This window comes from Tyto alba, unplaced genomic scaffold (assembly GCF_018691265.1).
Source record: "Tyto alba isolate M040663 unplaced genomic scaffold, T.alba_DEE_v4.0 Super-Scaffold_18, whole genome shotgun sequence".
Classification (NCBI taxonomy): Eukaryota; Metazoa; Chordata; class Aves; order Strigiformes; family Tytonidae; genus Tyto; species Tyto alba.
This window is the reverse complement of record NW_024881280.1, coordinates 14,263,240-14,276,763: the sequence shown is the minus strand read 5'-3', so window position 1 is coordinate 14,276,763 and position 13,524 is coordinate 14,263,240. Positions and strand designations below refer to the sequence as shown.

General features: G+C 35.2%; 1 protein-coding gene across 1 annotated transcript in view; it reads left to right on the top strand.

The window, feature by feature from the left end:
- The window catches only part of RYR3 (ryanodine receptor 3), a 241,921-nt gene that overhangs the window by 132,451 nt on the left and 95,946 nt on the right, over positions 1 to 13,524 (top strand). Inside the window, exons 40-44 of the mRNA XM_032984720.2 lie at positions 5,457 to 5,730; positions 7,616 to 7,730; positions 9,236 to 9,365; positions 10,328 to 10,431; positions 12,706 to 12,841. Coding sequence (XP_032840611.1) covers positions 5,457 to 5,730; positions 7,616 to 7,730; positions 9,236 to 9,365; positions 10,328 to 10,431; positions 12,706 to 12,841 — 759 coding nt within the window. The remainder of the gene's footprint in view (positions 1 to 5,456; positions 5,731 to 7,615; positions 7,731 to 9,235; positions 9,366 to 10,327; positions 10,432 to 12,705; positions 12,842 to 13,524) is intronic.

Here is a 13,524-nt window from a genome sequence, read left to right as displayed (position 1 = left end):
ATATTATTCTATTCTATTCTATTCTATTCTATTATATACTTGGCTGTAGCTGGAGACTGTGAGATGTGTAGTCCATGTGTGCACTTCCTATTTACCCACGAGGAAATTTGGAATTCAGAGAGTGAAAGTACCCTGAAGGTACCCCAGTCCTCTTATATGCACAAAGAAGGGTGGTGGTATGCATGGTGTGTATCTGTTGTCAGGGCTAAAAGTTTCTGGCCTTGAGCGTCTTGTCATACATACTCAGGGTGTGAATATTCATAGGAAGGAACTATTTTCTACAAAGGAATCTTCCATTCCTCTAAGCATGCATTCATATCTACTCACAAATGTACTTTTGTTTTAAGGGAGGAATGCCAACAATTTAAACCAGTGTTAATGATGAATTAGTAAAATTGGCTTTAAAGAACAAGCTAGAACTCAGAGAATAAAAACACTGAGGCATTAAATTAATGTTAACTATGATGGTGGGACTTACGTAACTGTCAGGTTATAATTTAGATAAGATATATATATGGGGTACTCATAATGCAGCCTTGAAAGATTGTTAAGGCACTGCAATTTCTTGTTAAAACTTAAAAATTGAAAAAAACATTAGCAGTTATTTTAGCTGGTTATGGGTATCACCGTGCCAAATATTCAGATTGCTCCCAGCTTCTGTTACAGGTTAATATGCTGGCCTGCCCTTCACCTCCTTCCCCAAGCCAGAGGCTTGTGTTGGGATAAAAGGGATAGTGTCCCTTACACACAAGAAATGGCAAATAAAGAGTTTTTATTTAAGATAATGAGTAATATGTCTGCTTTTTAGGTTTTTGCAGGTAGAAATGAAAGGAGATCAATGATCTTGTTCATGCATTTTGGGAATAGAAACTATGGCTGTCAGGCTTACTTAACTATGGCTCTTCAGGTGCCTCTAACTTAGGGAGGGTATCTGCTATTATATGAAACTTTCATGTAGGACCATATATTCTGAAGGTATACACTTGATTACTGGTCCTGCTATAGAAATCAGAAAAATAGAACTTACTGGTTTGAACAAATGCCCTAATTCAGTTCTTATGTTAAAACAATGAACCATGGATTTTTCAAAGTGATCTTAATGTGGATATATGCGAAGGTTTGTGTGAAAAGGTTAAGTATCTGTTGAATAATATCCACCGCATGTTTGAGGATATATATATATATATAAAAGGCAATTGTAGCATTAAGTTGAAGAATCATAGATTTATGTCCTTTAAGCCTTTTTCCTTAGAGTGCTACTTACACTGAAACCACAGAGTATATTAACTTATTAGTTGTTACTTACAATACACTTCCCACTGGCTGTTAGTTTTGTTATTTTGTTGCCTGTCTTTTAAATTTTGGTTACAGAACATGTGCAGTACAGTACATTTGTGATTTATTAGCAGTCAGAAAGAATATCAGACTATTGCTGACTGTTATTGAGACCATGCTGGAGTCATCACATTTGATTTTTTTCTCATCTATTCCCATCTTCTGGCTGAGTTGCAAGGAGATCTTTTCCTCAAGTGCAACAAACACAGCAGCTTCTCTGTTTCAGTACAGGACAAAAGAGAGTAGAAAGGTTTAGAGGGGAGGAAACAACAGATCACTGTCACAATATATCCGATTAGAAAAAGAGATTCAAAGCAGACTCTGCTAAATCTAAACTAAGATGCACAGAAGGCATAAGAGCACCCTAGAAATAACTATGTTCTTATTTCCTGAGGTTTTTAACTCTAAGGATTCTGAATAAAGTGTTTGTCAAATTTTGCAAGTGTTTCTGGCTTTCCTCTTTGCAGAAGTTCATCTGGAAGTCCTGAGAGTGTACTGCTGTGCTTAGATGTGGGCGAGTATATGGAAGAGCTGGGAGCGACAACTTGAGAATTCTCTAGTTTTAGGCAGTAGAAACTGCACTGCAACGTTCTGTATCTTTAAGAAATATTCAGTTAAAAAATTAACCCTGGGAATGACCCTTATACACTCGGTGCTGGAGGCACTAAGCAGACTACAGTTTTGGAATAATGTGATGGGTAAACAGGCTGTAATGGTTCAGATCCATCCAACCCAATACCTTGTTTCAAGCAGTGACCACAAATGGTTATCTAGGGACCAGTAAGAATAAAACAGTCAGATACTTACAACTTTAATGCTGCCCCACTCTCCAGTTATCTCGAGTTCAGGAGATTTCTTGAGTTTGACAAGGTTCTCTTTCCTGGTTTCCTGAGTCTAAAGAGGTTTTATTTTTCTGACAGATATTTGTGTAGTCTCCACTTGAGCAAATGTGAACTTCTAGCATCTGACACATTTTTGACAGGGTGTTTCAGGGTTCTGTCATCCATTATGTAAAGATACAGATTTCTTTTTTGCTTAGGTCCTGCTTTGTGAATAGGTTTTATTTGATGGTCTCTTCTTGTATTGGATGAAAAGTGTGACTTTTGGATTAAAATAATGGCATAATGTACTCTACATTAACTATTACTTTCTTAATAAATCCTGGCTTTTGATTTGATCTTTTTGACAGCCAGTGAATTGTAGTTGATACTGATAATTGATTTTATATCTGTAGATATTAGAGATATTCCAAAACCTTCTAGACAGTCTTAGACAACGGGCTCTAGGTAGCCCTGCTTGAGCATGGGGATTGGACCAGGTGACCTCCAGAGGTCCCTTCCAACCTGAACTATTCTGTGATTCTTTGATTTTCATAGAACTGCCAGATTTTTTCTCTGTTATAATCTCATTGCTCTATTTATAAATGAGGACTGTATTTTCCTACATCATTTTATTTACAATTACTTTATTAAAAGTGAATTTCATCACCATTTTATTGACCAGTTTTGTCCTGTCAAGTTCTGCATTATTTTTCACAGTAACACTCATATTTGCTATCCTTCACAGCTTCGTATTATCAAATTTGTTTGCATCTGCTTATCACCTTCTTAGGTCTTATAGGGAAGGAAGGTGCTCAACATCAGAGAACACAGCATGGATATATGCAGAACTTCACTGCTGTTTCTCTCTCTTTGTGACACCTACCATTTATTTCTGCCCTCTGTTTCTTGTCTTTTGACCAATAATTCATACATGCAAGGACAGAGCTAATTGATTTCTAAAAAGCTGTTTGCCATACTGCCTAAAAATATTTGCATATAGCAATATGCCTCATAAAAGCTTATCAGAAGAAAAAAATCAAAACCTTCAAAGGTACTAAAACCTAAAAAACACATTTGTTATGGAGGAAGATTTTCAAAACTCTAGAGAGAAGCTCTAAAAAACACAGGGCTATTTTGTTGCACTGACACATCGGAACCTCTGCATAGACAATTCAGTATCAGGGAAACAATTTGGTTTTCATTTGTTCATTTCATGAGAATGTGTTTCGTGTGGAATATTATGTTTGTACTAAAAATTGTGATAATCTTTTAGTTATATATATAAATATCTGATGGTTAACTCAAGTGTATAAAATCACCCTCATAACTGAGTCAGTGCAAATAATATTTTTGTTACTGAAGTGGAAAGTATCTATTTGGAGTGAATCATATGTTATTTTCCCTCATCAAACAAAAACTTTTGAAAGAAATATTCCTTTCAATCCAACAAGAATTATATATTTCTGGCAGTACAAAGGAAATTAGGAACTAGATTTGTAAAGAAAAAGGCAAAAAATTGGTGCATGTTTTGTCCTTTAGCCTTGTGAAAGGGGCCATCACCTGAGCTATCAAAGACCTAGCATAATTTCACAGGAGGAAACCTTAACCTCCTCCTTGAGTTTACCACTTCAGGTTGCTTTTATCCTATGTTTATTCACTTCCCCCCAGTCAGAAAGCCAGAGTAAGTACTTACATTCTTTAATAAGATCATTGACTTTCTGACAAAAGAAGTGTGTTATATTTATGTAACCAGAAATCAGTGATGCTCAATGAGTTGGAAAGGTATGGGAAATTATTAGTTATTCTAGGAAAGAAGAATTTAATGCAAGAATCAGAGGAGGAGATTGCCTTATTGCACTGAAAGAAGTAATTGCTTTGATTGAAGAAAGCTGATACAGTGTTTTGGAACAAAGCTTGCTTAATGTTTCATTCATAACATGCTCCTAAGAATAGAGCTGTCTTAATGAATAATGTCCTAAATCTTAATAAAAATAATAATCTTAAATCCAGTACAAAATCTGTCCCAATCATTAAGTAAACTGTAAGGGAGAAGAGGTAGCAAGTGAAAGGATAGTGTAGACACAAAAATAAAGGGGTACGCACTAGATATAAACACTTTTGTGCTGGAAATTGGGAGGGGGCAGTTCTTACCATTGAAGAAACTTTGGGAAAGTCAAGATTACTGCTGGAAATAGAGGAAAGAAACTTGCATTGTTTTAAGGGGGAGGGTGATTATTCATGTTCTACTTGATATCAACAATGAACATCTGTTGGAACCAGGGCTGGAACGTGTGTTTAGTTTTCAGGCAGATTTTCTGAACTCTGGTCTCAGAAAAACTGTATTCAGGGTCATTGAACATAAAATGTATACAAAAGAACTGCTTCAAGCAATATGCATTGTGTAGTTCCAAACAATACCATTTTTTAGAAAGTGTATTCCCATGACAGTGACTTTCCCCAAACAGGTGGGAGATACAGATTAAATTTCCCTAAATCAGTTTGCATCTCCTGCTCCTTAGTGTGTTTGCATCATCATACAATTCTGAGATGTTTCCAGATCATCTTTTTGAAGACAATACAGATCCTTTGTTTGAACAACAAAATAACTAAATATTCGTCAAATGAATGAGCAGCAAAAGTTGCTCAAGCCACCCTGGGTAGGCCCTAAATTGGATATTTGATTTTAAAAAGCAGCTATCTCATTAGAACGGTTTTTATTTCCTCCTCCCCCCGGCAAAATTGATTGGCAAGCTGTGCTCACATTCATGAATATTTCTGCTGTAATTGAACTCATACTTGTCAGCTAATAAACTGTTTACTGAAAACTTAATTACCAAATTCTATATTCCAAACCTAGGCTGATGATCATCAAAAATATTATGGTTGGTTGGCATTATAAAATTAGATTTCAGTCATTCCTAATGAAAACATGTTTGTGCTGCACTTGGTGCTATTTTATAACTCTTGATATAGGAATGAAGAATAAATTAAAAGTTTAAATATAATACTGAACTTACAAGGGTGACTCTTAGAATCAGGATCAACTAAGAAGTCTTCATTGTCAACAGTACTGGTATTGAATTCTAAGTAGATGTTTATTGTTTTCCATCTCTCAAGAGCATCACAGTTATCTTGAAAGTTCTGAAAGTTATTTTTCCACTTGAAAAATCCTGTTCAGTCTGCCTGTGTTCTTTTGCTCTCTTACAACTGCCTCGTTGTACCGTTATCTAATATTTTACTATGTTTTTGATGTTTTTTGTTGTAATAACTAGTAACATTTTATGTATTTTATTCTTTTAGCTACACTGAAAGAACTCATATCCCAGACTATGGTGCGCTGGTCCCAGGAAGATCAGATTCAAGATCCAGAATTAGTTCGGATTATGTACACCCTCCTTCGTAGGCAGTATGACAGCATTGGTGAGCTACTGCAAGCTCTGAGGAAAGCATACACTATTAGTGCTGCCTCTGTGAAGGATACCATTAATCTGCTTGCAGCACTGGGCCAGATTCGCTCACTTCTCAGTGTCAGGATGGGAAAAGAGGAGGAATTGCTAATGATTAATGGATTAGGGTATGGAATTAACATAATTTTATTTTTAAGTTTGTGTTAAGTTTTTTGTTATATTAGGAAATCTTTTTTTATTTTAGATCCTGGATGAAAATTACTAAATGCAAAAGTACTAAAATGCAAATATGTACCAGAAATTTTAATTTTCACAGATATTTCCAACATGGCTCCAGTTAATCTTTCTAGCAGTATCAAATGTGTCAGAGTTGCTGTGAACTAAAGTATTTTCTCATCTGAAGCAGATGGACTCCTTCCACTATAGTTAAACCTAATGCTTAAACCTTCGTCAAAGTACATGTTTTAGCAGCTCTGGAGAAAACAAATAACTTAAATCTTTATTGACATCAATACTACATCTTTCTCAAACTGAAAGCTCACGTTATAATTCATGCATGAGTGAATAAACTTGCTGGTGTCTTTTTAAATGGAAAGTTTATGCAGGCAGATAGGTAGAACCAGCGAAGTGGTGTTGTGATCTGAAATATTTCAAACTAGTTAGTATTTATTATATCATCATCAGTGGGAACTTAATGTATTTGAACATGGAAGACTGCTTATTTTATCCTTTACAGCATTAGAATAAGAAATTGCCTTTACATAATGCCTGCTGATGTGAGAATATTTTTTCTGCATCTTTGCTATAGAATTACCTCTGTTAAGCAGTGTTATTATGGTGCATGTTGCATGTCTGTTACTTCTCTTACATGAATAATTGCCAGATTAGGCCATTTAATGTTGGAAGGGGGAAAAAAAATCACAGAACATTAATTACTTCAATTAAAATGGTGTATTTAAAAAGAGAGAAAATGATAGCATGATTACCTGAGAACTGTATTTATTTGTCCTTCATCAAGAACATTGAACAATTTATCTGCTTTACAACAGACGAAAGGGACTTCCATTATTTTTACTATTTCACTTCTGTTGTTTTTGTAAAAATTGCAAAGACTAATCTTTTCAGTTGAATTGAGCAAGTCATGGTAACAAATCATCAGTTAGTACATGGCAGTATTACATGATTTATTGCTGATTCTGAGTTTGTAAAGTTGCTTATAATTCTAGGAGGGGTGAAGGGTAAGTTTTGTCTGATCTCGGCGTGTGGGTAGCCCCTTAGCCAGCGGTGCTGTATTATGAGTCGTCACCATTCTGAGATTTCTGTATTTCTTTAAAGTAGGCATGATGTCTGTTATTTGCCGTTTATTTTTAACAGGTTTACCTGAAATGTTAGAAATCCCTGGATGCCCTATTGAAACACATAAATTGTGTTCTGGAGTATGAAACCAATACAGCAAATTCTAGAACATGTTGGGAGAATGGTGGGCAGAGTGAAAATGTTAAAATATTCCTATTTAAGGGGACTGTATGCCAGTTTACATTTTCTGAGAGATGGTCTTAATTTTGGAAATATTGATGAAACATTTAACAGATAACCTTGAATATTAGATCTATTTATTGTCTTCTACTTCGAACTGGGAAAATAAATTAAAGGGTGTTACTGCAGAGGCAAGATTAGATTTCGATTTCTAGATCCCTATTCTCTACTTATAACAGAATATATTCTTTTCCACTTAGATCATCACAGAATATTTTTTTTTCATTTAACAGAACAGATGGTAAGAGCAATTTAAAGATAAAGAAATACCATTTTGAAATAATGTAAAAGTTTTGATTCTTAGTGTATAGAATTAATGAAAATTAGAGGAATGACAGCATATTGAAAAGTGAAGCATTTATTTGTCAGATGTTTTTGTGTTATGCTGAAATCTAAGAATTTAAAATGATGTTGCTACAGTAAATACATATTTTTGAAATCCCTAATAGTGCATCATTGATTTAAATTAAAATGGTGTTTCTTAAAAACACATTGTTGATTTTCCTTCCTTTTTAGGGATATAATGAACAACAAGGTGTTTTATCAGCATCCTAACTTAATGAGAGTCTTGGGCATGCATGAGACTGTTATGGATGTGATGGTGAATGTGCTTGGAGGAGATAGATCTCAGGTAATTTCACCATAATTTTACTGTGTGTTTTGCATTTTGGACCTTTCCAAAAGTATACTACGATGTTTAAGAGGAAGTATCTGAAGAAAAATAGATCCCCCTCATGTAAGATGAATTTTTCTTGTCCAAATTGAAATACTGATGTTTTTATAGTACTAAAGGGAGAAGCCCATGATTCTAGGACCTGATTTTTAAGACGTGCAAGGTTATAGGTGCTTCATTTGTCTTTTAATAGGACTTTAAAAGGTTTTTTTCTTATTTTAAATTGAATTCATACACTAGCTGCATTTATGGGAGATGTAACTCTGCTAGGAAAATATACCCCTTCATTTTAAATAAGGTGTTATTAGCAATAAACTGTAATAAGAGATTAACACCAACTTAATTTTGAATGTTCAAATTTGAATACTTGAACTGGGCAATAATTTTCTTGCAGTGCAGCATTTTCCCATTTCTTAACATTGTACATAAACATATATGTGTGTATTTAAAAGCAGAGTGGCATAAATTTTGAGAAGGCTAACTGGACACAGGCGACTAGAGAAAGTCAGAAGTGAAGCAGGCTTACCTTCTCTCTTCTCTTTGCTTATACCTGATGTTTTTATCCTATTGCCTCCCTTCCAAAAATAGGGGGTCTCCTGATCCTGTTTGCTTTTGCTTGGCCACTCATTCTTACATATCTGGAATGATTCTCAGCCCCATTTTACTACCTTGTGCTCATCTTGTCTCAAAACTTTTCATTACTTGAATGCTTTCTGTGTGCCCCTTTCTTTGCCTCTTTGGTCACATAGCTACTGTATTTCTGTCCCATGATTTTTGATCTTGTTTTTTCAGTAAAATGTGAGAATGGCATAACTTGTTCATCTCAGAAGATGTTATGACTAATTGTAACTTGCTACAGATTAAATTATTTTATTTCCAGAGGAAAAATCCTTGCATATAATGTGCATCGAGTAACATGTTGGAGGTGTTTTGTTTGTTTTTGGTTTTAAAAGCATTGGATAGTTAATGCAAATTCATGTTTCATTAGGCCTATGCATTGGACGACATAAGAGTCTTGTAGAAATGTTTCATATGAAGACTTTATTCTTATTGTAATATGGGAGGATAAACTGTGGTTCTTGAATATTCTTTATTCTGCTATGACCTAATATTTGGGGTTGAGGTTGTTATCGTAATGCTGCTAAAATATAGCTTTTGCATAACTGCAGTTGCTAGCCTGCAAAACGCTTTGATGAGAATTATTTCTCTGTTTTTTTCTCCTTATATGTCCCCTATAGTCCTCTGCAAAATGACTTTTCAATATTTTAGATCTACTGGCTTAGTGAATACAAAAGTTAAAAGGAAACATGGGTCCTTTCTTAAGTTAGAAGCAAAACAACTGTCAGCTGCTTATCACCTTGGTAACTTCACTGTACTTTCCTTATTAGGAGTGCAGGAAGAAGAATTGGAACAGATTGGTAATTAACATATTTCACTGCTTTGTCAACTTTCTTCTTCAGCAGATCGTTTTTCCTAAGATGGTGGCAAGCTGTTGTCGATTCCTCTGCTACTTCTGCCGAATTAGTCGTCAAAACCAAAAGGCCATGTTTGAGCATCTTAGTTACTTACTGGAAAACAGCAGCGTTGGACTAGGTATGTCAAGTAACTGTAACAGCCAAAAGCAAGGCCGGGAGGAACTGTGATATGACAAGACCAGTATCTGATTTGTATAGCAAGTTGAAGCATGTAATGAAGCCTCTCTGAAGTTTAAACTACTTTGTGGTTTCACCTCCTTTCAGCCTTATGTGTCTGTGAACTGTATTAGAAAATTAGAAACAGAATAGTCCAAATACATAGTTTGACATTTTTTCCATTCAAAATACTTATGAGTGCAAATCTAAGATTAAATTAACCTTTTATGGCACTCGCCTATTTACTTTTCCTTCCCTCTGAAATTTAGGCCACTGATGTAAATTTCATAATTTTCTTTTGGAACACTGCATGTATGTTTTTTTTAATGTGTGCACATTAGATTTTGTAACACAAAGAAAATCGTCTTGGCTAGATAGATGGCTATATTAATAAGGGATAGCAAGGCAAGATGGCATGTGATTTCACTGTGCTTTAGCTGTTCCTGGTGACCATTTTAATGCCTGCATTTCCCATATTAAACACAAAAAAATGGGATAAGATTCAAAGAAAGAAAACAGGTTACCACACATGAAAAATCTCTCTTTTAGCTTAGTATGGGCATATTTTAAAATCTTGAATTAATGGGATTGTTCAGAATTGCATAGTTAACATGTTGCTCTGCTAAAGAAATAGTATAATATTCCTATGATTTGCTATGTTGTTAATACTGATTTCTTCATCTGCGTTTAAAACCAGCATAGTTGCATTTGTTTACAGATATGGATGTCAAGTCAGAAAAAAATTTCAACATTTATTTTGACATTATTCAAAACAGTTAACCATGTTCTTGACCGAAGAACAGCAATACAATGTACTAGGAATAGATTTATGTTCTAGATTCCAGTGTAATTGCTGCCCTCTGCTGTACGACTGTGAATACTGCGAACTGAATTTAATTACTCAATATTAACTTTATTCTGCAGCATTTCCTTCAATGAGAGGTTCAACACCACTAGATGTTGCAGCAGCCTCTGTAATGGACAACAATGAGCTTGCACTAGCATTGGAGGAGCCAGATCTTGATAAGGTAAGCAATCACTCTAACCTATTTAGCTATTTATTAGATAGTGTACTTGTGCTGGGAGGAAAAAGGGTAATTTTGATCACAGTAATTTTTGGATATGATCTCAGAAATACTTGCTCTAGGTATGTACTGTCTCAAGGTAAGATTGACTGAGCAGTATTTTCCCTCACTTTATGCTTAGTGAGAATCACAGCAGAAGAGATTTGTTTCTATCTCCCGCATCCTTTCACTATTGTTACCAGGTAGAAAGGATAGCAAGAAAATAGGCATGAAACAGGAAAAAAGCGTATCAAGAAACATTGTTTGGGGAGAAGCAAGTTTGAGAATGAAGAGGAGGATGTGAAGAAAGGAAGCAGGTCTTTTGGCTTAAAAAAATCATAGAGATTGTTGGGGATGGAGGTCAGAGCTAAGAAGATGGAAGGGCGGGTATTTGAAGAAGGGAAGTTGCAACAAGGTTTTAAGGGTAGTCATAGTAGAAAACTGAATCCAGGGCTCAGGTCATTGGCAATGGTTAGGAGTAAAGGGAAATGTGAGGAGAGGCAGGATGAACTAGAAATGGTTAGGTAAAAGGATACAAAAAATGGCATGAAAATTCTTTGTAGATCCAGGGAGGAAAACCGATTAAGAGATAGAAGATGGGTGCACAGTCAGAAGAGAAGGAAAGCAGAGAAAGGAAGTGATATGTGCTGTCACAGCACTGGGGAACAGAAAACAGAAGGCAGAGTTTAATATAAATGGAGGAGAACGGTTAAGCACTTAAATGATGGCTTAGCACAGGGAAAGCCTCTGTGCGGTATGGGAGAATTCTGTGGTAAGAGTAGAACTGGTTGTGGGGGTGTTTGTGATCAGCATCTGCTGTGGGAGAGGAAAAGCTGGGAAATGAAAATAAATGCAAGTATGATGGGGATAGCTAGGAGAAGACAGAGACAAGAATATGAATAGGAAGTGTGTAAGAAATCACAGAAATATACTAATTAGATAAAGGTAGCATTAAGAACAATTAGCAGTTTTCTATCACCTGCAAAATTGCTGCGAGTGCACTCTGTCCTGTCACTAATAAAGGTATTAAAAAGTATTGGCCCCAGTATCAACCCTTAGGATACACCACTACTAATTGGAACACCACCAGTGACTGTCTCACATTTTCATGCAAAGTACTGTAGGGCAAGTCACTTAAACTGAATTTCACTGTTGACCATGCATGTTACTCATTTACTGATTGCTTACATTGGAATACTTGGCACCATACAAGTGCTGAATGTTCAAAAAGTAACAGATGTCAGCTGCAACATACGCAGTATTTTATGCTGAAAAATCAGGCTGTATATGTCTCAGACTGGGCTTCCCAAATTCATCAGACACTTTAGTTGTAAGAATGGTAGTGTATTGGCTGTAATACATTAGCATTGGTGAGTCAATAACTTTTATCTAATGCAGTATGTGGATATTATTCAGTGAATACATACAACAAGAAAAAGCAAATACTGTATAGCTATTAGTTCAATGGATGTGGCATACATACCCTACTCACAGAACGATACAGCATTTCTGTGTGGTTAAAGTTTGTACCATAAAGCCTGTGTTCAAAGCAAGTAAATTACACAGAGACGACTTTTGAACTTTTGCCATTGCAAATCTGATATCCTTCTACTGCAAATGTGTGAATTTGTGGAAGGTAGAGGATTGCACAATAAAGTATCCCACAGCCTGATGATATACTATAATAAACTGAATAGATTAAAATTATGGGGTTTGGTAGTAGCATAAAATCTGAAAAGAGACAGAGAAGAGATTGATTCTACCAGTTTTGTTACGTTCTATGTGAACTCCAATCTCTAGACTCCTGCAAGTGTGTATTCACTCATCTTCTGAAGGAATACTAGAAAACTATCAAAATCTGTTAGGAATTGCATACTTTTTCCACCGAGTGCACTGAGTAACTTCCTTACTGCATGTTGCAATAAACAAATTTTTCACATCAGCCCATTTTTATCTCTGTTGCAGCCTTTTTGAGGCAACTTGTATACTGTATCAGCAGATAATTAGGTAATTTCAGAAATAAAGAGTGCTTGGCTTTTTTGATCATCATCAAAAGCAAGAAGTAGAAACTGAGACTGATGCAGTGATAAGCTATGCTGGTAGTTTCTCAGATGAAACACCTAGTATATAAAAACCTTGTTATTTAAAAAAAAAAATAGCCATGTTCATTTTGTTTCATACTTAATTTTAGAAATTTATTTATAAACATGTGAGTGAATGGTTGCTTCTGTATTGTAGGTTGTTACCTACCTGGCGGGTTGTGGCCTGCAGAGTTGTCCGGTGTTGCTGGCTAAAGGATATCCAGACATTGGATGGAACCCAATAGAGGGTGAACGTTACCTGTCATTCTTAAGATTTGCAGTTTTCGTTAACAGTAAGTGTAGTTTCTTGACATCCAAATTCTGTCAAAAAGTTTGCTTAAAATTACGTTTCTAACCATAAAAATGTGTTACTGTATGAATAGAGGTTAATGCATACTGTTCTAATTACAAATACAAGATCATTGGTATATTCTGCTTATTGTAATGTTTTGAATCTTCATAATTAGTTGCATTTTTCCTTACTCTTTTTGCAACTTGCATAATTTCATAGACTAACCGTAGCAAATTATGTTAGGTATTCTTTCAGTAAGTAAACTGTGGTATTTACATATACCCCATATGCTGGTTATAAATGTAACCAGTCAGCACTGATTATTAGACCTTTTTTGGTTACTATACCACTGGGAGATTTAGAGGTTTGCAATTAGGCCATTTTACATTACAAAAAGCAAACTTCCAATAGGTTACATGTACATAGTTTTGAGGGATCAGTGTTTGTAAAGCACCTGACAGTGTACCTTAAATCCGATGTCTTAAAAAAAGAAAAAAATCTTCTCTTTTGATAACTATCTTATACATGCTTCTGTGGACAATTTAATTTTGAAATTTATGAAACAAATATGCTAAAATCTAATTTAGATTATCTGAATACCACTAAACAAAAAACATTTTCCAGTTCATGTGGATTTTTTTCATGAAACTAGTAATTTAGATTAGAGATTAGATGAGATCAAAA